Here is a 25,258-nt window from a genome sequence, read left to right as displayed (position 1 = left end):
TCTTCTGGGTTGGGTGTGGGACTGGGTGTTTTTTTTTTTTCCCTTTTTCTTCTAGGTTGGGGGCGGGGGAGAAGGGATGGGGTTTTTTTTTTAATTTTTATTTAATTAATTTTTTTAATATTTTTTTAATAACACGTGGCACTCAGTCATTGTCCAAATCAGTTAACTAGAGAGTTAACAGTTTGACTAACAGATGTATGAGAGGGGGGAAGGACGAACTGGGTTTGTGTTTTTTTTTTTTTTTTTCCTTCTTCTGGATTGGGTGCGGAACTAGGTTTTTTATTTTGTTTTTGTTTTTTCCTTCTTCTGGGTTGGGTGTAGGTTCTTTTTTATTTCCTTCTTCTGGGTTGGGGGTGGGACTGGGTTTTCTTTTTCTTCTGGGTTGGGGGCGGAAGGAGAAGGGATGGGCTTTTTTTTTAACTTTATATAATTAATTTTTTAATAACACATGACGCCCAATCATTATCCAAATCAATTAACTGGAGAGTTAACGGTTTGACTAACAGACATATGAGATTGTCCCAAAATTAACACTTTAGGTATGACTCTGGAACTAAAAAAACTTGATGTACTAAACATTGAAAACCAAGAAACATGAGAGTAATAAACAGAGATTAACCCTAAAATGAAATAGACCAAAAGATACTTCGTTGCAGACCACAATAGCAGAGTAGATAACAAAACAAAACTTCAAGAGTCGCAAAACTCTTTCCGAATTAATTGAAAATAAATCTTTTGAAGAAACTTAAGTCAAAAGCTACATAGTTTCGAAACAGAAAGCAACAGCGCCTATTTCGGAGTAACATAATCCAACCGAGGCACGGCGACCACCGTGACAAGCAGTTCTGACCAGATAACAGGGGCAAGCTTACAGCCTCCTTCCTCTCCTGCCACCCTTTCTACGGGTGCTATCGGTAGGTATTGGAGTCACATCCTCTGAAAAACGATATAAAACGAATGGTCAGCGTTCCGTACTCAGATAGACAGTTGCAGGAAGAAAATCAAAAACTGTATATAAGCAATGCTGCTTAACTTTTACAGAATAATCTTAGAAACTTGTACCACGACAGACAACTTGCAAATTCAATTGCAAATACAGATTGGCCGATTATGAGAACATGAACAGCAGAGACAAAACTCGCATTTTTGGACAATATGACAACATTCTTTAAGAAATTAAGGGCTTTACCTATACGACCAATTCTCATTCCAGAACGAGCAAGAGCACGGAGGGCAGACTGAGCACCTGGACCAGGTGTTTTAGTTTTATTGCCGCCAGTAGCACGAAGCTTAATATGAAGTGCAGTAATGCCCAATTCCTGCATTCGTCAAAGTTAAGCGCGTTAAATGGTAGCAGAAGAAAAAAAAATCATAAAACAAGGAGCTGTGACAATGGGAACGATCCAACAAAATGGCCCAGATGACCTTTGACAAGAAATACAATCACTTCAAGAATACAAAGAATAATAGACGAAGTGTACTGAAAATAGATCAAGACCTTGCATCTCTGTGCAACATCTTGTGCTGCAAGCATAGCAGCATATGGGGAAGACTCATCCCTGTCAGCCTTAACCTTCATACCACCTGCATTTAAAGATATGAATACTTTATGAAACACAACAGATCACTATTCATAACAAAACATCTCAATAAACAGGTGGCTAAATTCATCTCGCTACAATTACGATTATTCTAAAAGATTATCTACAACACATTCTTTGAAATAAAACTTGTAAATATACCAAAGTGTTCACTAAACGAAACCACCACATGATGCCACGGTGTCTGAAATAGAAAAGCCTATCTAGCTGATCTTAATCCTAGAAGAGAGAATTTCCTTACCAGTGATACGCACAAGGGTTTCCCTTCCTGACAGATCAGTTACGTGCTGAAACATAAACAAGGAATCATCATTAGAACCAGAAACATAGACAGAATGAATTAATTATGCATAACACGCCTAGAAACAGATAAATTTACTTACAATGAATGTGTCATTGAATGACGCATAAATGTGTGCAACACCAAAGGCATGTTCTCCATCCTTGAGAATGGGACCAAGGGTAACATTGTCTTCCTTAGGCTCCCTAACCTTCTTCTTCGACTGTAGAACACATCAAAACAAGAAAATGTCAAAACAGGAAGAGCTAGCGCCAACAAAAATACACTACAAACATGTAACCCACAAACAAAAATGACTAAATATTCAATGCAGAGCAAATCATTAGATTTAGACCCACTCATCGAATTGAAGTCCTGTCTTTAGCGCAAATTTCATCCGACTGAAAAACAAACATTTGAACCATCCACTCCAAATAACAATATTTTCAAAACTGAAACATAAAACAATCAAAGTAGAATCGACAAGTTTTGATGTTGATAAATTACTTTCATTCCTATCAACAAAAAATGAACTTCTCACGTCAGACCTTGATTAGTATATACATACAACTAACAGATACAATCCCAAATCAAACCAAGCTCACAAATTGACTACAACCTAATTAAAACACCTCATTATCGGCATTATAACCCACCAATTAAACATTTAAATAGGGTATGTTAACCTTGCATCTAACTTAATCACAAAGGGTTTCGTTACATCGAAGACAGTAACAAGTTTATCAAATTCAGAACAAGAACCGAAAAAAAACAGATAACCATTTTCCATTTGCACCAATTGTTAAGCATTCGAAAATCGAAACGCAAATAAAAAACCCAATCTGCACAAAACGAAGATCTAAGGTTCTTGATCTGATGCATAGCTACAGAAAAATGGAAGACTGGGGATTTATACACAGCACCAAAGCTCACAGATTGAATTCTGAACAGAGGCAGATGAAATCGGAGACGAAATACTTGAGAGAGAGAGAGAGATTGGGTTTGAGATTTGCTTACCATGGCTGCGAAACGGGGAGAATTGGGGGCTAGGGTTTGGAGGAGTCTGCTGGTTGCTTTGGCCGACTGGAAAAACCCTAAGCAGTGAGAAGGATGAGGGCTTGTGTGGGCGCTTTCCTTTTATATCCGAGAACAAACTAGGGTTCTGTGTGACGCGAGTAAAGACTTTGGAATTTGCGGAAATATCCCTTGATTTATTGAATATTGTGATTTACGCACCTTTATTTTTGGATTTTACTTTTCCTAATGGCTCGCTACCCCTATAATTTGGGGTCTAACATTGTCACCATGGCGGAAGCACTAAAGATTTATTGGGGATGCTCTGGTTTTGACACTGATGCTGTCTTAAGAAAGTGTCTATTCACCGTACATTGTGTGACCATAAATTATTTTAAATACCCTTATTTAAAATTAAATATGAATAGTACCTGACGAAAACTGGTTGCAAGATGTACGATGAATGAACACGATTTTGATGCAGTCTTAAGAAAGTGTGCACTGCCTTCAAGAATTAGAACCATTGAGGATCCTCAAATTGAGTTCGTTCATTGTACATTGTATGGCCATAAATCATTTTAAATACATTTATTTAAAATTAAATATGAATAGTACCTGACAAAAACTGGTCGCACGATGTACGATGAACGGACACGATTTGAGGATTCCCAGGATCCTCACAAACAGGATCCGTAGAGGATCCTCCTCAAGCAAGGAATCAATAATACGTATGTTTGGGATGGGTTTGTTCCTCCTCAAGCTAGGAACATCCTTTTATTTGACACTAGAGGCCTTGGGTGTTCTCGGGGCTTCTCTTTAATATAATTTCTTTTCTTGCTAAAAAAAACACTAGCTAAATAATATCGTTTGTTTTAAAAAAACACACACTAGTAGATACGTGCTAACCACTCGTTTGATCCTCCAACAATTTTTATGATTTTTGAAACTTACATGTTCAGGTCCTCATTCACAAATCATCTTTTAAAAAATTCGACTAAATCGAATAGTGTTATAAGTTCTTTTTGGCACAACCAGAAAATTGAAATATAGTGTTGTACAAAACAACCAAATATGCTCAATGCACTAGCAAATGCATAAACGATTTCAGCTTTTAGTAAAATTTGTACGATAATACATGACTTACAAAATAAACGATTCAGATCAAAATGTTCAATGTCCACATTTGTATTCCATAACTTGCGATAAAGTTGAAAGTCCAAAACAGGAGAGTCCAACTTAAGTGGGCTATATAGATAAGCACGGCCCATTTTATACTCTCACTTTCGTTAGCAAAGTTTGGCATACAAATACAAGTTTGAATTGTACATATGAACTCTATTTTCTCAGCAACCTCAACAATTACAGAATAAACATTAGAAACAAACATATAAACGATAATTTTAGGAAATCCTAGCTACAAAGAATGGTAACAACGTTCAAATGCTATGCAGAAACGAGGCCGAGATAGCCGGCACACAACGCCAGTGTGGACGATATAACGTAAGCACCAGCAACAATGACTGGTTCTTTTAATCCACATAGTTCAAGGTGGTGATGGAAGGGTGCCATTCGGAAGAGACGGCGCCCAGCTCCGTGTAAACGCTTGGTTGTCTTGAAGTATAATACCTAAAAGTACATCAACTATCAGTTCACAGTGAAACTGAAACCAACTATGAAAGTGAAACGTGTCTATTTGCTCGAAACAAAATCAGAGACACGCTATATGTTGAATGTCATGGGTGGCAAACCTGCAAAATAACTGATGAGGCTTCCATGACAAAGACTCCAGATGAAATAAATAAGGGGAAGAACATCCCCGTGCAACAAGCCATTGCAGCTAACCCTCCACCGAGTGCCAGGGATCCGGTATCACCCATGAATACAGATGCCTTGTATCGGTTGTGCAAAAGAAAACCGACACAAGCTCCTGCCATTGATGCTCCAAATATAGCAAGGTCTGTTTCATATGAAAATAAATAATTAGTACTAAAAAATTATGCAGAAGAGACATGTTTTTCTTTATCATTAACAACCCCAAGTTAAAAATCCAACCCCTTGGTGGGATTGTGCTACCGGAGGTACCACATGCCTTTAGATTCTTTATGTGAAGTGTGAACCCAAAAGCAGCATAATTCTATCACATGCAACATAAAAAGGACATAACAATGACAACTACACTGACCAGAACAAATTGGAAGCACTGCGATCGACATTCCTGCAAAAGCCAATGCAGCAGACCCTCCAGCCAGACCATCAAGACCATCTGTTAAGTTAACCCCATTTCCCATAGAAACGAAACAGAATGAAGCCAACATTAAATAACATTTTCCCAGGAACACAAGCCCTAGTGCAGGTAAAGGAACCAACAGTTTCCTGCATTCAGAAATTAAAGATCAACTTGAGTAGAAGCACGATGAGTAAAGCATTTATTACATAAAAGCAGCCAAGCAGCCAATCCAAAAACAAAATGTCCCACTATCAGCAAGTTAAATTTAGTGTGTATGCTATCAATCTCGGTTTCAACTTTTACAGTTAAGATTATCATACAGTACCTGTTGAACATATTCCAGCAATCTAAAATGGATAATTATGGAAGAGAAGAGGTACCGATGGGTCTTCAGGAAAACCTTTATTCAGAATTAGCTACAAATATACGACCCATTGAGAACGGGAAGTTTTAACAGTACAACAAAAACAACCAAAAAAGAAAGAAAATTGCAAGAGACCCTTTTTGTGGAAGACTGATAAATAAGAACCAAACACAAGTTTGATATTTTCTTCTAAACTCAACATTGTAAGAACAGAAATGTGAGTTACCATCAGAAAAATAGTTAGAAGAAGATATACATGCCATAGGGTGATGATATATTTGCAGTATGCAACCAATACGAAAACCAGGTCCCAACAGCTACCTGCAAAATAAGCATAACTTAAATATTGCTAAAAAGATTAATAGAACTTAAAAATCAACTCTTAGATTAACCAGAAATCCGCACATAAAGTTTGCGAAAGGAACATTCAATAGTCAATTCACCTCCAAAATAATTTTTGTCCATGCAGATAAACCAGTGTTATGTCTCTTGACGAGGCTTAAGATATCATCAAGCAGACCAATTGCAGCAAATGCAAGAGTTGCTGCAGCTGCTCCAGAAACTTCAACAGAAGAAAACCCGGCAATAAATTTTGCAACAATTACACCAATTGGTATAAAAAATAATCCACCCATCGTGGGAGTTCTTTTCTTTAAGGAGTGCCTAGCAGGCCCTTCTTTTCTGATAATTTGACGAATCTTCAAAACATAGAGTAGGGGAACACAAACATATCCTGCGCATGAAGCTAAAACGGCTGATACAAAAAAAGGGCAGGTCAAGTGAAATGGGGCCAAAGGTAGTCTAACAATCCTCCATGCACACGAATCCACATATAAAAGTAACACCACTAAGAAAAGTATCAGTCCCATATTGAGTAATACTCCATGTCTAACCCTGCAAATGTAGAGTGTAAAGGACAATCAGACTAAGAAAGACGCACATATATCACTAGTTTAAGCACGTGAATAGGTTCCCGTCAAATAACAGATAATGACTTCTCATTGTAGAGGAAATTTTGGACCAGTCTCTAAATGTCCAATGAATTCTAAACTTTTGAATAACTGGTAGAAAAAAGCCACATAGTGTCTCGCAACACACTCAAAAACCTTGTGTAAATTGCAAACACCATTTTCTCAACAACTTTAAAATACCATGGCTTTCATTCTATATGTTTGTTTTTTGTAAAATTTTATATATCACTTGTCAAAATCTATCAAAACACATGGTGATCATAAAAAACTGAAGTTTGAGTTTTTCTCAAGCAACATTGATATACCGTAGGGTGCAGTAAATATGTTAGAATCTGTACTTCTTCAAGTCTATGATAACTGAGTAATTAATCAGATGGCATACTTGCCTGTGTTTCCTACGCTGCCTTCCAAGCATTGCAAGCCGATGAGCAGTGACAGTCATAGCATCATCAGTTGATACAGTGATGGCAGGCAAATCAATATCAGCTACGGGAGTTACTACGAACTCTCCATCACTATCTTCACTGCTGGAATACATTATGTACCCTGTAGAGTCTTCATGGCCGCCCCCCCAATCATCAAGTGGTGCTATATCAGCTGCTTCCTAAAGGGAAACAAAAAATGCTTTTCATATGCATAAGCAATTGATAACATTTCACCTTTACAACAAAAAGAAAAAACACTTCAAACCCAATATTTAAGAAAAGCTCCCTGCCCACTTTGCAATGAGAGGAGGGCACCGAAAGAGATTTCGAACTAAGAATGAATTAGAACATGACATGTATGTAGATGCGCGATTATTTCTCTCAAATTGAGTTCTTTTAAGTGTTTTCATATAGTTGTCCGGGTGTCTTTCCTAATTTCCTAAAACAGTAAAGCGAGGAGCTAATGTGTATGCGGAAAATCACGAAAAGCATCCGAAAAGCACGAAACACTGATAGTTGATTCCAAGACAAATGTAAACTATAACTTCAAATTGTTATCAAAACCGAAATCTAGTCAAAATACAAATACCAAACAGATAAACAACCATCATTTTGAACAAGAGCTATGAGGCTTACCGAATCAAAAGATCCGAAATCAACAGAATTGTATCGGAATTGGCGCCCATTTCTCCGCCGAATCAACTGAAATTGATGATATATCAAATCAGCACACATCAGAACAAGCATTTCACAGAAGAAAGAAAAGAGTTGGCTTTCGAATTCCATCACAGATGACTTTCTCGGCAACCAAACGGAAATTACGAAACGAATCGGCGATACCAGAAAACAAACCTGAAGATCGTATCGGACACCGGAGCTCCCGAACGAAAAGGCCGAAACGGATCGGCGGAGAATGGCGGTGCAGAGCGAGGGGGAGCAGTGGCGGGAGCGAGAGAGTTGGAGAGGAGAGAGGTGCCGGAGGAGAGTGAGAGAACAAGATGATGATGACGTCATGTCTCAGCGGAAGAAGGAGATGAAGATTCAGATCTCGGAGAGGATGGTGAGTCCATTAAAAACTGGAGAGGACGAAGAGAATTGGATATTCGAGTTTTGAAGCTTTTTATACCGCAAAAAAATTAAAAAAATAAGAAAGGACGGCCGGAGGGAATGCGAAAGAGGAAACTTTGAAATTCTCGCCCCGGATCGAGTTTCCGCGCGTGAGAGAGAGAGACGGCCTTTCCACACATGGACTATGGATTGGTTTGGTGGGATCAATACACAGGATGACGCATCACATATTATTATACAAATAGTGAGATATGTGTATTAAAAAGTTAATAAAATAAAATTTCCCAAATAAATAGTGTACCCTTCGTGTTCCGATCACAATAAAAATTTTCTCCTGAAAGAGGATCTGCTGATTTGGGAATGTTTTTTTTATTTCGGATCAGGATCCTCTCCTGAGCTAAGGGTGAGGATCCTCCTGACCAAGTCTATCGGATCATTGGAATTTTATCCAACAGCTACAAACAGGAAATCCCTCTAAAAATTATAATAATTGTAACCATTAAATAAAATTTTAACAGTCCGATGAACTTGGTCAAGAGGATCCTCACCCTTAGGCTTAGCTCAGGAGAGGAGAGGATCCTGATCCTTTTATTTCAGGTGCTTTTTGTCGTGAAGAAATGAAAATCCAACACGTTTGCCACTCGTTGGTTGACAACCCCAAAGCTTACTAGTGTTAGGTTTTACCTAATTTACCCGTTGACCAACTAAATATTTCGATCGAATATGACATGCTAAATAATTTTTTGATATAATAAACGTTGATTAAGTTAGTTGATTAAACAATTTATTCGTCTTACGTTTGAGTTTAAATCCGTCTCTTCAAATAGGAAATCACCTGTTTTTAATTCTTGGATTGATCCAAGAAAATATTGTACAATGTACAACGTCGTATCATGGTTTAAAAAATACGTAACAGGAGACTCGTCTATCAAACTGCATTCCGCACCTGGGCTATAACACCCAACAGAAATTCGGATAACGGTTGATAGATGAATATTCACATAAGTCCGCCGGCATGAGTAGACGCATCACGGATCTACCAGATCTCAGTCCAATACATACGCAAACGTTCTGAAACACAAAATCACTAAAGTGTCTGGTGATCAACCCAGTTGCTAACTCTGGGCTGTGCTCAGAGTCCGCCCTCGCCCCATTGTGAATCCCTTGGTTCCGTCAGGCATCCTTGGGCCGGGTGGTGGCTTCCATGGTTCAATGCCGTGATTGGCCGTAGTAGTTCCATGACCTGGGGAAACATTTTGATTATATTAAGGGCTGATTTGGTATTGCTGTATTTTGAAAAAAAATGCTATTTCTACCATGTTGTAAAAATAAGCAACTGTGAAATAAAGCAGCAGAGTGTGTGGTAAACTTTTTTGTAAAAATGCTTTTGAAAAAAAAAACAATATTATAGTGTTTTGTAAACTTTTATGTAAAACATATGTGAAAACAAGCCGGTTTTTCAAAGCTGGGTTTTGCAGCTTCTTGTTTTTGGCTTTTTTTTCATCCAAAACTGTGAAAAAAAACTGAAGGTGAATGTTTACCAAACACAAAAAAGCTCCAGCTTTTTTTTATACCAATTTTTTTCAGAATCACCTCAGTACCAAACAAGGTCTAAGTGAATAGAGTCTATAAAGAAAAGGAATCTATTCAAATATTAGTTCATCAACGTACCAAATCCATTGGTCCCACGGTATTTTTGCCTTCCTGACTGCCCCCTATTTCGACCTCTATGCCCAGTTTTCTCCTTGGGAACTCGCTCTCCATCCTAGAATGGCAGAAGCAAAAAGGTCAAAACTTAAAAACCAGTCGAGTGTAATGAAACACTTGTATGGAACTGGATCCATCAAGGACTCCAACAAAAATAACACCAATTGCTCATGAGCATAACCACCGCTTACCTCTTCATCAATTGTCCGTGCATCATTATGTTTCACACTTAGAGTATGATTCTCCTCGTCTCCTGTTTGATCATTACTTCTGTTGCCGCTACTCTTCTCAGATTCGAAACCCTTCCAGGGTTGTTTTCTCTGTCCATACTTCCCCTGATGTGAATAATACCAACATTAACTCTTCTTGTAGCCAAAAGTGAAGATAGAAAAAAGAAAAAGGAAAAAAGACAGAATCAAATACCACTTGTTTTAGAAGCTTCACCCGCATGCCATTTCTCCAATCCTCCTCATTATTTAAAGTAGTGACCTGACACAAATTACCAGGAAAAAACTGTAAGCCAAGGATTGATTATCCGAGCTATAGAGAGCCCTATGAAAAATGATGATGATGTTGATGTTGATGATTATACCGTTGGAAAGAACAAACACTTACAGCTTTGTCAGCAGCCTCCACGGTATCATACTTCACAAGGGCATGCAACTGCGACAAAAAACAAGACACATTACAAAAGGCTGCCGGATTATCTCAAAATTGTCTTCAGAAGGACCACAGCGTTTGCCTCAGACCACAAAGAACAGAAGACTTTCACCAACCACAAAAATCCCGATCATGGAAAGTGTATCTCAGTAACCGATCCCTCTAAATCACCAAATTCGGATAATTAGCATGTACAATCATGCACATAAAATTTAGAAACCATACCTTATTACTAATCAGCTTCTTAGCCTTGCCGCCTTTTGTAGACACTTCTATTGCATGTGGGTTGAGTATGTACAAATCTTTTATTCTGGAAAATTGAAAGCCATGCTATAATCAAAATTGTAGAGAACAGTAATGTCACATCATGGGAAAAAAAAAGAAGGAAAAGAACATACTTTCCAGCTTCACCAAGTATACTCTTAAGGTTCTCCACTGAATGATCCTCAGGTAGGTTCTCTACCAAGACAGTGCACTATAATGCAGAAATTAGATGCTTGAAGTTTTCCAAAAATAATACATAAAAATTAAGAACAAAAAAAAAAAAAAAATCAAGTTCGAAAGGATACCTTTGGATCTTTGTTTTCAGTTAATGGAAGGGGATGAATCCGTTTCACCTTCTTCCCATTCGAACTCACAACCTACAAGAAGGAGATTTATGCTTATCTTTTAGCATATTCGTGATTCAACTTGCACTTAATTTTTTTAAAGAGAACAAAATAAGAACATTACAAGGAGGGAAGACTCCCTCAATGCAGCTGCTATTGACGAATTGTTTTGGATGAGCTTTTTCATTTTTCTAAAAGAAGCAATAACTGAAATTGGAACTGCAAAAAGATATGCCAATAGTTATTGAAAACTGTTAACATGACAGGGTGAAGAAAAGGAGACTACTTAATAATTTTTCAATTTGTTACAACTTACAACTAAGATTTTTTACCACCACAGAAGAAGCAATTTGATGTATAAAAAAATTTCAGTGCCACACGGATTTGCAGCTAGTGGTTAATATACTCACATACACAAGCAGAGGAAGGAGATAACGAAGTCGAAAAAATAATAGGGCAGTTCTCATATTCCTGCCACTAGAAAAGCAATCACCCCCTTTCTCAGAAGTGATAAATCACCAAATTAGAAACAAGAATAACCAAGAGAATGAAAAAAATGTTTCTAATTCTGAAAACTGCTTTAGCAATAGAATTTAATGAATAGAGAAGGAATCAGTCAGCAATCAGTTGCATCGTCATTCAACGCCAACCCCAGATGCTCGGCACAACCAAATTTGGCTGCACCAGGAAAACATCCAGGCAAGGCAAGCTGTCAGAAGTACCTGCTTTGCTCATCACCTTCGTCTTCTCTACTCTACTAATGCCAGATTTTATTAACACAAACATAATTAACACTATAAACTTTCAGCACCCATAAAGCATGTAGAAAATGACAAATAAAACACCTTGGAATATATTGGTTTAGATCCACATCCAGCCACATGAACTGGAGGTAAGTCCAAATGGAGGAATCTGCATGAGATTAATTCTACTTTGGATGATTGAGGAAGAGTTTCTTCACAGACCTTTATCTTATTTTATTTAAGGAGTAGTTAGTCTAATAAAACACTTGGAAAAAAAGTAATGCCCGCGCAAAGTTTTATTAGCCCATTACGTGGGTCAAGTGATTAAACCAGCGGGTGGGCAAAGTTCATAGACAGCTATAGCATGATACAATAAGATTTTGTTTAACATGACTTTTCCTGCATTCGTCTTTGAAAAAATTACCACTGCATCAATCACAGAAGAAGAAATAAGAAGCCATTCGGGGTACAACATGGGAAAGATATTTACTAAAGTTGGCAGTTATCAAATCAGATGAAAAACTATGCAAGTTTCAGTTCGGTACAAAATGCATCAAACCATTAAAACAACATTTAAATCAAACAATAACGGTAACCACTCACCATAACCTTCTTTGTTCTTTTTAATCATACTCAACATATACTTGTCAGCGGGCAAGTTTTCATCGCTGAAATAATATTCCACCTGCAAATCCACAAAGAATTGAAAAACAAACCTCGCATGAGAACTTAAAATTAGTAATAGCAACATTTACAATGTCAATTGAGAATACTTCGTTTTCTCTCTCCCTCTACGTTTACTCAAACACTTTCTTAACCCCGCTGTTTGGTTAAAGCTCAATGCGAGTTAAAATTTGGACTTCAGGGCAGCTAAAATTCGGTTTAACGGTTAACAAAGTGGGCACAGAAATTAGTACATTATGGTCTATACTAATGTGGCTTCAAAATGTGGTTCCAGATACGCATTCGATTCAAATTCACTTATCCCATGCGTATGCATTGCGGAAATCATCGTATCTATGAACAATTTTTGCATTTATTTTACCAACTTTTTTACTTGTTCCTTCAATTTAGACCAAAGCAAGAAGGAATCAAGAACATAATTCCAACAATCGTAGAGCTACTGAAAGAATGATAAATATGGCTCTAGGGTTCATAATCAATACAACACATATTGCTAGGTCTATACAATATCAAATTATCAGCTCCAAATCAAATTCATTCTATACATATATATATATATATATATAGAGAGAGAGAGAGAGAGAGAGAGAGAGAGAGGGATCCTTGCCTGCTTAATAATCTTCTGTTTGAGATCCTCAGAGAGACCGCTAGTCCCAGACGATTGATCAGGGTCATCATCCGACGGCCGTGGTTGAATCTCAGAGGAGGCGCGACCGGGAGATCCAACGGGTGAGATATCGGAACCGTGCGGCGGAGACGGTGGGGGGGCGTCGATGCCGCATGTGATGACGGTGGGGGTGGTGTCGGCGGGAGTGGTGACGGTGGGCCCCTCTTCGCCTTCCATTTGTGGAATGCAGAAAGAGGAGGGGAGAAGAGAGAGGAGGGAGCGAACCTTTCAAAGGTTTCAAATGCGAGGACAGGCCCCCGCTCTTTCTTCTCCTAATTCTGTTTTCTTCCCCTTTCCACCTTTATATAGGCCCAACCCCAAGTGATACGCATGACGTGTGATTAGGGCATTGCCGTCATTTCGGTCCCTCCTTTGTTCTTCAATTTTGTAAATTGCAAAAATAGCACTTGTAGTTCCATTTTGTCAATTTTATCCAGGTCAAATGTTTGCAATCCAATGATAAATTTTCTTCAGAATTTGGATCCTCTATGAACCTTAGGGGCGTTTGTTACGCCGGACTATCTCGGATTGGACTAGCTTCAAGGACTAAGCTGGACTGGCTTAGACTGAACTAAGTTGGACTAACTTAGTGAAGCGTTTGGTGTAATGTTAGACTAAGAAGCTAGATAATAACAAATTCTAATATTATATTATTTAATATATAAATTATTAATATTTTATTATGATCTAGGTGACCGGAGATGACGAGGAGTCTATCGGGAGTGGTTGTTGAGCATGACGAGGACGAGGAAGGATAGTCTTAGCTAGTCCCATGGTTATTGGGGGGTCTCGCTAAGACCTCTTAGTGAAGGGTTTTGTCCATGCTAGTCCCATTTAGTCTTATTAATGTTAGTCCCAACATGGAACAAACACGGTATTGGACTAACAGCTAGTCCAGTCCAGTCCAGTCCCACTTAGTGAGGGCAAACAAACGCCCTCTTAGTGTCCAGAGCTTAAGGACCAAAAAATTCGACACTTAACTTGTGTGAGGTGAACCAGCGAAATGGGTTAGTAGGGACCATTATATTCAATAGCTTGTGTGGCAAATTTATGAATTTTTATTTCCAAGAGTAAGATGAAGCTTACATGTCATTTTGTTAATTATCTTGTACTTTGTCAAACATTTTGGTATTTTAGCATCAAACTACGTGATGATCACATACGATTTGTATTTTAAAAAACCAATCTATGAGCTTCTTTAAGGAAGATATCGACCCAATAGTACACATACATTCTTATATTGAACTTATGTCTCGATATGGACCGGAGATGGTAAGAACCATAAGAGCAGCGGAAGTGTTCTACCATTGAAATTAAGGAAAACGAATGAAAATAGCTTGAAAACTTTGAGTTTTAACAATAAAAACAAAATAAAAAGTAAAGTAAATAGTATCAAGATTAACTTTTTAGTGTAAAAATGTGATTTTTCGTTAAAATGAACAGTACCGGAAGCTTTTCGTTAAAATTCCCTTAAAATTTTAAGGCTATGCGATTGAAATTATGAAAATTGGATCAAGGAGAACACATTTCTCATTCATATAAAAACCATATAGTAAAAGCCCACATACAACTTAGTACTTGGGACCATTGTTTGCAACAAATCCCATGCTAGACGTGCTAAAACCAAAACATTACATATGATCAACTTCCCTAGGAAACCCTAACCCTTACTAAACCAAAACCCACACAAAAGCCCAGAAAGCAAGCCCAAGTGCCACCCGGCCCGACCCACCGAGCCCATTTCTCCATGACCCGGAAAACCAAACCCGGACATCATCCACCACAGGCCCACAGAGTGAGCTCATGTCATCAGTCCTGGTGTTGTAATACACACTGTAGAATGCAATCCTTGTCCTCTCAGCCTTGGCCGTGAAATTCACGCCGGCGGTTTGGAACGTGCTGTTGGAATTCGGTGTGTAATGGACGTTTTGCGCCTGGTCTCCGGCGAATGCCATGATGCCGAGAGGCTGCTTGCATTTGTCATTAGCATGGCCTAATGAGAAGGTCAAGGTGTAGGGCTTGTTTGGTGAAGTTTCAACCATTTGGGAAATGATGCCTTCTTTTCCAGATACCAATTCAATGGCCCGTTTGCCTTGTGGCACCGCGTAATGGTACGAGTCTATGTACCTAACAGCCCGGTTGGACTCGACGATCCAACCGGGTAAGGAAGAAGTTTCTTCGTCGAGGTTGGTTGGGAGCAGGACTCCGAGTGAGATGTTTGGAAACATCCATGGACCTTCCTCAAAATCACCATTGATCACTGCGTTGTCTGCACAAAATATGGCAAATGGTGAGAAAGTTGGTACTCTGGGATTGCTAGACTTTGCAAAACAACAAAAATTTATAGTCCAATCAAGATAAAGGTTAATCTTCTTTCATATGTCAGTTCAACACAAAATTTAACATCTTTAAGGCGGTTTTAAAGAAAATGTTATTGGATTTAAAAAACACTTGAAGTATTTCTTGGAAAAAACGCTAAAAAGCACCTCAAGTATTTTTTCAAGATTTACTTGCCTTTTAAAAACACTTATAAACAAGTCCTTATCTATCTCTTGTCGTATATCAGCTCTATCCAGCACATGATTAATAATGTGATTGAGAGAAAGAAGAAAAAAAAAAAGAGTTTGGTATACAACAAGAATAGGTAAGGCATCTATTAAAGTTCAAAGTCACGACAATTTTATGACTGATTTAAAACAATACCAATTTGTCACAGTAACATCTATCGTTGCATCAACTTTTGAAATTGAATCCCATCCTCACTTATTTGACAAGAAAATAATATTGGATTTGTCATCGAAGACAAAGTTTTGGATCACGACTTTTGAATGTCATGGGACAATCCCATCCCCCACATAATAGTGGATCCTAAGTTCTAAAAGCTTCATATCATTTTTGGCCACGTGTACAAAGTTTTCTACTTTTTAACCTTTAAGTTAATGGGCCAATAGGGTTGAGGAATAAAGGAGGGATTTTTCAATGTAATCGGAACACGGAATGATATATCATGTATCACTATATAAATGATGGAATATGTATGTTATAAAGTTAATAACTTAAAAAATATAATTTTTAACCACTTATATAAAAACACGTAATTTATCATTTGTGTTCCGATCATAATGAAAAATTTATTCGAAAGGAAGAATTTTACCTTTGCGCCTATCAGGGGTAAAGAGTTTCTTCATAGCAACGTCATCAATGATGGGCCCACAAGTGGGGTCATCCTCCATGCCGGGATTCCTGAAGACCAACATCGCATCATCCTCCTCCGCCTCGAAGGCCCACGCGTAGGGGTCCCACCCCTGCACGTTGTACAAGGTCTGGAGGTCTATCGTCTGCGACGCAGGTGGCACGGACACGTTCAGCGACTCCAGCTGTGCGCACGTGCGGGCCGCGCTGAAAGTCACCGAGTATATCGACCCTTTCTCCACCTTCACTTGCTGGCTTATTTCGGCGTCGTTTCCGAGCCTCACCGCGTGTCTACCTTGCGGTACGATGAGGATCATCCCACCCTGTTTCTGCCCGGATTCGACAAGCTCGACGGTGCCGTTTGCTTTCCAGCTGGGGATCCCGGCGGGCCCGTCCACAGCACCGTCGTTTGAAAAGCCGCCTGATGGGGTCAGTTCAAAATCTCCGTTTGGCACCGGCCCTGCAATAAACGACATTGGTTTAGAAACGTAGGTTACTCATTCAGCCCACATTCCTTAACAATGTGATTTGTGCAAAATACGTAAGCAATTGACGCTAACATTTTATTCGAACGAAATAAAATTTACGTTACTACGTTCGATAGAAATAATTATAACCAAAGCAAATCTCAATTCTAAATACATTTTTTGGTACTTTCTGGAGATCTCAGGATGCATTTCAAGTGTCAAATTTTATAAAAAAAAAATTAATTGTAAGCTAAAAGAAGTACGCGGAAGTGCTTTTTACATAAGAAATCGAACTTCTAAATTGATAACCTTCCCTTCCCCAAACCGATACAAAAGAGAAATATCAAGATGTGTTTTACCACATTAATCTTAGGTTAACCTAAAAAAGCCAAGTATGTCATTGTCCTAAAGCCAACTCATGGCCCTAGAAGAGGCTGAAATTCTTTTGCCTCGGCCTTTCTCCCACATCAAAAAATGGGGACCGCTTTGTTAAAAAGAAAAGGGCAAATGCCTTTAATTATTTTATATAATGACTCCGCTCCTCACGGATTGAGGAGAAATCACAACTCACAAAATTTTGTGGCTTAATCATAAAATTTGTGCTTATGATCGGAATCATTTACTTAAATTATAAAACATATTGTAAAGATGATCTCTATAAAATTAATTAAAATAAGATCATTTAGTCATTCAATTGTATAAAACAAAACGAACAAATTTTGGGTTAGTTTGATATTGCTATACTTTGAAAAGAAAAAAAACTGTTTATGCTATGCTGTGAGAATAAGTTCATTTTTGTTACTTTACGTTTTCAACTTTTTTTCAACTAAAACTGTAAAAATAAGCTATTTTTAAATATTTACTAAACACAAACACATTTTGATGAGGAATTCCTACTCCCCATTAACCTCTTCTCAATTGTCGTTACCTACCGCATGGCCCATCAGTTTATGATTCCACGGTCAAAAATTGGTCTTTCCAGATCTCAAATGTGAAACAAAAATTCAACAAAACAGTCGGATTTTGTTCTATCACGACATGACACCGAGGACCCTGCCCACTCCAAGATAAAATTGTGTCGGCTAGCGATATTTTTCCCCTTTGTGAAATTAATAATATCGCAAGTTGAGAAAAATCAGAAAAATGTCAGTCTCAAGGTGTTGTTTTCAAATCCAAAAATATTTAAAATGTTTTCTGGAATAAATTGATGCTTTTATTTTCAGTTCTTTTGTCTTCAATTTTGTGCCGCTACAACTTCCCAATTCACCAGAGAAGGCAGAAGATCTATCCAAATTCCAATCTCTTTGGGACACTGATCAAATCCTCTGGATAGCCTTATCCATTCATGGGTCTCAAATGTTGGGAAGCCCACAATAATATTATATTTTCTTCAGAATGCGAATAGACGTAAGTTAAGTCAGTTAGATTCGAACCCGTGCACAAGCATTCGGCTTCCACCCTCTTTGCCAATTAGTTATAAGTAATTTAAAATATCTACTTATAAGAAAGAAAGAAAAAAAAATGGTAAAAAAATGTGGAAAGAAAGGAAAAATCTCTGAGTTGAACGCGTGGACCCTACAAAAGGACCTTATTTTTACGGACACTACCAAACACCATTTGGGGTGGTGATCCTAAAGGACAGCTATACATTGTTTATAGGGTCGGTGACCTTTCCGTAAAGGGCCTTTGTCCTCTTGATTAGGTAGGGGGAAAACGTGCCAGAAATTTGGCGCCAATACGGGTTACTTAGGTTATTTCTGTTCTAAAAATCTCCACTTAGCACTGCATTAGCTTCGTTTAGACGTACGCTTAGACTGTCTGGTCTAGTTAAACGTCTAGACGCTTGCCTGACTGCAACTCACTTGGAGAAAAAATAAATAACTTTTATTTTATATTATATTTTTAATAAATTATAAGAAATTTGTTGAATACTAAAAAAACACAAATTATATGTTTGTTTATTTTTCAATACTTCATAACATATATATCTTTCTATTTTGTGATTTATTATATATATTTTAAGTATAAATAAACATTTATTTACATGAAATATAACATATTTACTTAAATCCGCCTAATAGCCCGCCTAAGCCCGGCCTATCCGCTAAGCCCCAACAAAGAGCCCGACTAACGCCTAACGCCTTTTAAATCCTTTAATTTAAACATTTCCACCCACTGCGGGACGGTAAAAAAGGGTAAAAGCAAAACTTAGCTGTAGAGCAAATAACTATCCTGCGAGTAATTTTACTAATTTACCCAATCTTCTTCAGTTTTGATGCAAAATCCACGAACAGAACTCCGAATTAACCAAAATAGCTATCTTCCTAGTAAATTACCAAATCCAGCGTACTCAAAAATAAAATAATACAAAAAAAAAAAAAAACATTACCACATTTAAATGGAGAATTGAAATTTGAAAAAGCTTGAAGAAACTGAGAAAATTGAGGTTAAAAATTAGGGGAGTTACATTAAGTAGGTTATAATATGTGAAAGTTAAAAGTGATTTAGGTGGACGAGAGTCCGGAAGAATGAGTTAGGATTACAATAGCTTCCGAAAAATGTGAAATAGGGTCTCAAAGTTTCAAACAACGGTGGTAATTAGCTAACTAAACAGTCATTAGCTAAACCAAATGCATATTCATGTCCAAATGAACCACATAATTGCAAATGAAAATACGAACCCATGAAAGTTAATAGCCTAAATAATACTAATATAAGCAGTCATTAGATCTCAGGAGTTGGAATAAATGAGCAAAAAACAACAAAATATAAAGTAATTTTAAACAAAAAACTGCAAAATGGTTCCAAACATTCAAGAGAGAAAGTGAGAAACAGAGAGAACCCAGAAAACGTACCGTCATCTGCTGAAATTTCAGCAGCCAAATGACCGAGAAGAAGCAGCGTCGGTAAGACCCATTTGTGTAATGTGGAGCTCCGACCCATCTTTTCCGCCCAAACTCACTCTCTCTCTCTCTCTCTCTCTCTCTCTCTCTCTCTCTCTCTCTCTCTATGTGCAATGCGTTTAGTGAGGTTTACAGTGACAGAGGAAAGAGGGGAGTGAGTAGCACTGTGAGTGTGTGCAGTCCTTTTATCCAAAAGATTCGACTTCAACCGACTTTATTTTATTTATTTATTTTTGCTAAGGTCGTCTTTATTCTTTAGTTCATAAGTGGGATTTACTTTTTTTAATCAAAGTTTAACGCTTTAATATCATTAATTTGACAAAAAGGGCAGCAGGCTTCACCTTTATTTTATTTCTGAAATCTCGAGAAAAATAAAAAGAAAATAGAGAAACAAAAGTCTTCCGCCCGTTCCCACCTCAGATAATTTTTTCAATCATTGTGAGGATATATTTGTTTAATTTATTAACAAAATTCTCTTTCAAAAGCAAAAAAGAGTGAAAATATCAAGGGTCAAATTAATTAGGGTACATTACATTTTACCTCCTCAGATTTGGGATCTATTTCAATTCTTTACAACATCTTTAAAACATTTCACTTTCATACCTCACCTACTATTTTATTTTAATATAGTATCTCCGTTACATTTTCCATACATTGATTCGTTAAGAGCTAACGTGGCTGCCACATTTGTGCTAACGTAGCTGCCACATTTGTTCCACGTGGCAAAAAATTAATTTTTTATTCATTTAAAATATTATAATAATTTACCATATTTATTTATAATAAAAAAAACAAAACAAAACAAAAACCCAACTTCCCCCGACCCACCTCCCTCTCCTCTACCATCTTCACCTTCCCCGCAACCCCCACCTCCCTCGTAACCCCCCCACCTTCTCCCTCTCATCCCTCTTCACCTCCCCGACCTTCGTCCCCTCCCTTCACCACTGAAACCTCAACTTCTCCATCTTCGTCACTTTAACCAACCGCAAGCCCCTTCTCGAAGTAAAACCAACGACTCACGACGAAGATCGAGAACTCAATTCGAAATCGTGTGAGGCGTGCGCGGTGATTTGTAGTCAAGTTGTATGAAGATGATGGTTGTTGTGGTGACGGGTAGGTTGGGGAGTGAGATAGAGAAATGGGTTGTGGCGGGTCGGGTTAGGAAGAAGACTAAGGGTTTGGAATAGTTGGTGGCATAAGGTGGTAGGGTCATCAGAAAGTGGCGTCGCACATCCAAATGTGCTCGTGGATTATGGCATTGCAGGGCAAACAGAGAATGAATCAAGATGGGGAGATCTTGCATGAGTCGCAGAGCTTGGAGGGGAGAAAGGGAGGGGACGAAGGTCGGGGAAGATGGGTTGTGGGGGGGTTGAGGGGGCGTCGGCCGTGGAAAAAGAAGGGAAGGAGGGTTGTTTGGGGGTTATGAGGGTAGGGGATGGGGTGTTAGGGTTGCTAGGAAAAGGAAGGGCTCGGGAATAAGATAGGTTTTTTTTTTAATTTTAATAAATAGGGTAAATTATTATAATATTTTAAATGAATAAAAAAAATTACCACGTGGCACAAATTTGGCAGCCAGGTCAGCTCTTAACGGATAAATGGATGGAAAATGTAACAGAGATACTATATTGAAATAAAATAATAGATAAGGTATGAAAGTGAAATGTTTTAAAGACGTTGTAAGGAATCGAAATTGACCCCAAACCTGAAGGCGTAAAATGTAATTTACCTAATTAATTAGGTCAACAAAATTAAGGAAAATTAATTAAAATAAAAGTAGGGTAATATAGTAAATTACATACAAAATAATTTTACCTTTTTATCAAAATTTCACAGCTAGGTAACAATATAAGTTGCCCCTTGTTTTCATTTTTAAATAAAGGCTTTTTAGTCAAAATGATTTATGTGATTTGAAATCAATAGAAGTGATCATTGAAATTATCTATCATCAATCATTTAGGTCATTCCATGAAAAATCTCCATTAAATAAGATTAAAATAACGAAAATACCCTCAATTTTTGTCAAATCATTTTGGTCTATTGTTTTAAATTGAAGGTATTTTTGTCATTTTGATCCTTATTTAACATAATTTTTCACGGAATGACCATAATGATTGATGGTAGACAATCTCATAGACCACTTCTATTGATTTCAAATCTCAAGGACCAAAGTGAGGAGTTATGCAAATCTTAAGGACCATTTTGGCTAAAAAGCTTAAACTAAACTTTTAGTTATGAAAGAGTTATCAACAACCATAATAGTCCAAAAAGATATGAACAACGTCTTCAACAAGGAAAAATCATTTGAAGTTGTCACAAAAAAAAAAAAAAAAAAAACTAATGAAAATGACTTGAAAATTTTGAGTTTTAACCAAAATGACAAAAAAATGTTGTAAGTGAATAATATCATGAGTGTTTCGTTAAGACTCTAAAATAAAAATCATGAATATTTATATTTTCTCTTTTTTTTAATTTTATTTTTAAATTTTTAATAAATACATGCATAATATGTATACAATTGTTAATTATGTAGACGAAAATTATTGAACTTGCGATTCTGAAATGTTAAGTAACTACTCTTTTTATACAAAAATTATTGAACTTGTTTAAATTGACCTTAAACAAATAAAGCTTTGTCCTTCAACCTATTAAAGAACTAGACTGAACTGTTAACTACTCTTTTTATACAATAGTAGGTAGTGTTTCATTACCATACAAATCAATCATTGTAATAGCACAAAAACATAGAAAAAAACTAAATTACAAAAATAAAACTATGGACAACGACTGATCCACGAGAGCAAAAAAGAATATAAGAAATGCTACGAAGATTCTCTCAAAGTGATATTTTTTTCACTATTGCGGTGCTAGACGGCTGGTCACTACTCTGATATATAATAAAATTGCTTAATCCGCATACCCTACCTAGACTTCCGCCTAGGTCCTACCTAGGCGCTATGTGAAATCCCGTCCCCATATTTCACTATTTAAAATTACATATTTCGTATTCTTAGTTTCGACGCGTTTATAATTACGGCGTATAGTTTTTTATAAGTAAAAGGACGAAAACACCCTTAATATACTAAACGGACTTTTCGAGGACGTATTTAATTCCTATATGTTTTGTCACTTTTATTTACATAGTTGGATATAACTCGACCTCACAAGTGCGTAGGAGAAAACCGTTCATAAAACGAAGTTTTAACAAAGAAGAAATTAGCGGTTAAACGTAGAGGTAAAATAGTAATTAACCACTAATTTGAAAGGCTCTAGATTTGTTGGAGTAGCAATCTGGGTGCCACATGTAAAGTTGAGATGGGAAGAAGATAAGAGAAATGAAGGAAATGAAGGGAGAAACTAGTCAATCATAAGGGAGAGAAATGAAGGGATAGAGGAACCAGCCAACCCACTTTCAACCCGTTGACCCGACCTAACCGTATCTTCTTATTTCGGCCACAATTGACAAAGGGACCAGTGTCATATTGATCCTTACTTAAAACCCAGTCGATCCCTATTCCATTTTCATCCAAATTCGACAAGGATCGACTTTCTTTTCTCAAAGAATGACATAGATGGTGCCGAAAGGTCTATGACGGCGATTCGCGATTCTTGAAAGTATTACAATCAATTATCTCCATCAACCAACTCCTTTCAACCACAGAAACAATGCTCATAGGTTCGTTGAGGCATTGGAGCTTGTTTTGGAGTCGAATCAATAACATCCATTTATAAGGTTCCTACAGATCAAGGGCAATTTCAAGTATTTTTCGGCTAAATCGGACTTTGGCCCAGGTATGAAAGTTCTTCCCCTTGTTGTGTTCTACAATTCTGTAAAATTTGATAATTTTTTGAGTTTATCAGAAAATTGAGTTTTCATTCGTCGAAAATCGCCACCTACAGCAACGCGTGGCCAGTAGGTTAATGATGCCTTTTTAAGTTAAATTAGATGTCCTGATTTCAGATTTGATATCCTTTTGATGTGATTTGATTATTTGAACCTAGTTTCATTATGGTACGCCACTTGATCATTATATGAATCGACGATCCAACCGTTAGATCGACACTAAACTTTAGTACATTATAGTACGTAATATTTCAGAATATTAGGAACTGTTGGATCTGGAATCCAACGTATAGATCTTGATGACTTGAATTAGTGGGGTTGACTTTGATCCAAATGTATGTAATCGTCCTTAAGTTCTAAAATTAGTACTACTAAAGACTCAATAAGGCTTTGCGTGCCTATATCAGTGAGTGAATTTAATATATGTGATATGGTTATTACCCTGATTTCTTTAGTATCCTTTGTGGATATGACTTGGTTTTATAAATGTGTTTTCTATTAAAATGTGATTTTTAATAATTAGCCATCGATCTATTGTTATGAAATGTGATTTGACTTGTGCATTGGGAATATTTATGAAATGTGATTTGAAATGCATATTGGATTGTTTGTTAAATGTGAGGGCTAGCAGTGGACTGTTAACCCATTGTCATGGGGATTTGTTGCTTCGATATCGTTTCATTTCTTGTTTCGTTGATTTGTTCTAACTTTAGTACTTGTGCTTGTTTCATTTCGTTGGGCCTTTGTGAATTGAGTAACCTAATTCATGTCTTGTTTCTTGGAGTCGTTGTTATATTTCATGGACTTCCGCTCGGTTCCGTTGAGTGGTATGGTTCCCTACTCCATCTGGATTTCGTTGAGTGGTTCGAAATCCTTCATGCTTCGCGATTCCTTTGAGTGGTCCGGAATCGTATCCTACTTTGGATTTCGTTGAGTGGTCCGATATCCATTGTACTCCGCGATTCCGTTGAGTGGTCCAAAAGTGTATCCACTCGGATTTCGTTGAGAAGTCTGAAATCATTTATACTCTACCATTCCGTTGAATGGTCCAGAATCGTATCCTGGTTTCGATTCCGTTGAGTGGTTTGGAATCCCCGCTTGGTATTTTGGTTTCATTGAGTGGTCCGGAACCCGATGTTGTTGAGTGGTCTGAAATCACATCCTTGACTTCATTGATTCGTTAGATTCATTCTAAATTAAGAAAGCTTCAAAGATATAGGTTTCGGCCGAAATGTGTCGCTCTAGCCTACATTTTGGTGTATTGTATGAGTTATTAATTGATGTGATTGTGGAATGGTATTAGAAAGTATTCATGTTAGTGAATGGCAAGATGACAACTCTTGTTTGGCTTATGGTTGACGTGTAGTGTGGTACTCTATATTTTATGCTAGGAAGTGTTTTACTAAAAGTTCAAAGTTTAACAAATGGTGAACTACGAATGACTTGATCCCGTGTAAGAGTACGTAGGTAGTCTAACAAATATGTTAGATGCAGCCATAGAGTAAACGAAAAATTACTACACAATTTGAATCTTGAGTTGTGTTTTGTCCATATCCCGGAGGCGGGGTATGTTAGATATACAGGTACTTGGTGACTTCACATGTCGATCTTGGATGTACGTCGGGATCGAAGCGTGACACGCTAAGCCTTAGCCCACCGCCTGACTAGTGCTAATGTCTTTTAGAATCTTGGATTTTTCATAAACTATTTATTACCTTACAGTTAATTAATTCATGCCAATATTGTAACACATTATGATAAAAAATATGGTAACAAAAACTTCATAAAATATCTTATTTTTAAATAGAGACTCTTTAACATTTCTGAACGAAAAAT

General features: G+C 37.3%; 4 protein-coding genes across 6 annotated transcripts; all 4 read right to left on the bottom strand.

The window, feature by feature from the left end:
* Window positions 1–631: 631 nt before the first annotated feature.
* LOC126624028 (40S ribosomal protein S14-3-like) lies at window positions 632–3,065 on the bottom strand. The gene is made up of 6 exons (XM_050293027.1): window positions 2,899–3,065; window positions 1,985–2,104; window positions 1,843–1,888; window positions 1,499–1,584; window positions 1,190–1,319; window positions 632–936 (listed from the first exon to the last, which is right to left on the bottom strand). Exons 1-6 carry the CDS (start codon window positions 2,899–2,901, stop codon window positions 869–871), a joined length of 453 nt encoding a protein of 150 aa, XP_050148984.1. The 5' UTR covers window positions 2,902–3,065; the 3' UTR covers window positions 632–868.
* Window positions 3,066–4,062: 997 nt separating this feature from the next.
* LOC126623434 (phospho-N-acetylmuramoyl-pentapeptide-transferase homolog) lies at window positions 4,063–8,100 on the bottom strand. The gene is made up of 8 exons (XM_050292331.1): window positions 7,735–8,100; window positions 7,519–7,584; window positions 6,844–7,061; window positions 5,930–6,380; window positions 5,743–5,807; window positions 5,078–5,268; window positions 4,644–4,852; window positions 4,063–4,521 (listed from the first exon to the last, which is right to left on the bottom strand). Exons 1-8 carry the CDS (start codon window positions 7,894–7,896, stop codon window positions 4,339–4,341), a joined length of 1,545 nt encoding a protein of 514 aa, XP_050148288.1. The 5' UTR covers window positions 7,897–8,100; the 3' UTR covers window positions 4,063–4,338.
* Window positions 8,101–8,748: 648 nt separating this feature from the next.
* Window positions 8,749–13,309, bottom strand: LOC126623435 (la-related protein 6A-like). 2 transcript variants are annotated; one of them, XM_050292333.1, is made up of 11 exons: window positions 12,960–13,309; window positions 12,272–12,353; window positions 11,050–11,144; window positions 10,887–10,958; window positions 10,716–10,792; window positions 10,543–10,627; window positions 10,273–10,320; window positions 10,081–10,146; window positions 9,849–9,992; window positions 9,622–9,715; window positions 8,749–9,193 (listed from the first exon to the last, which is right to left on the bottom strand). In XM_050292333.1, exons 1-11 carry the CDS (start codon window positions 13,194–13,196, stop codon window positions 9,066–9,068), a joined length of 1,128 nt encoding a protein of 375 aa, XP_050148290.1. In that variant the 5' UTR covers window positions 13,197–13,309; the 3' UTR covers window positions 8,749–9,065. The 2 variants fall into 2 exon arrangements, with proteins under 2 accessions (XP_050148290.1, XP_050148291.1); XM_050292334.1 differs by having other exon boundaries at window positions 9,849–9,986.
* Window positions 13,310–14,526: 1,217 nt separating this feature from the next.
* LOC126621124 (uncharacterized) lies at window positions 14,527–19,841 on the bottom strand. Of its 2 annotated transcripts, XM_050289508.1 has the most exons (4): window positions 19,688–19,841; window positions 19,534–19,657; window positions 16,174–16,671; window positions 14,527–15,288 (listed from the first exon to the last, which is right to left on the bottom strand). In XM_050289508.1, the coding sequence occupies exons 2-4, from the start codon at window positions 19,619–19,621 to the stop codon at window positions 14,690–14,692; spliced, it is 1,185 nt and encodes a 394-aa protein (XP_050145465.1). In that variant the 5' UTR covers window positions 19,622–19,657; window positions 19,688–19,841; the 3' UTR covers window positions 14,527–14,689. The 2 variants fall into 2 exon arrangements, with proteins under 2 accessions (XP_050145465.1, XP_050145464.1); XM_050289507.1 differs by having other exon boundaries at window positions 19,534–19,753.
* Between the last annotated feature and the right edge of the window lie 5,417 nt (window positions 19,842–25,258).

The sequence above is a fragment of the Malus sylvestris genome, chromosome 5, assembly GCF_916048215.2.
Source record: "Malus sylvestris chromosome 5, drMalSylv7.2, whole genome shotgun sequence".
NCBI lineage: Eukaryota > Viridiplantae > Streptophyta > Magnoliopsida > Rosales > Rosaceae > Malus > Malus sylvestris.
The sequence above is the reverse complement of the archived record's forward strand: the minus strand, read 5'-3'. Positions and strand labels throughout refer to the sequence as shown.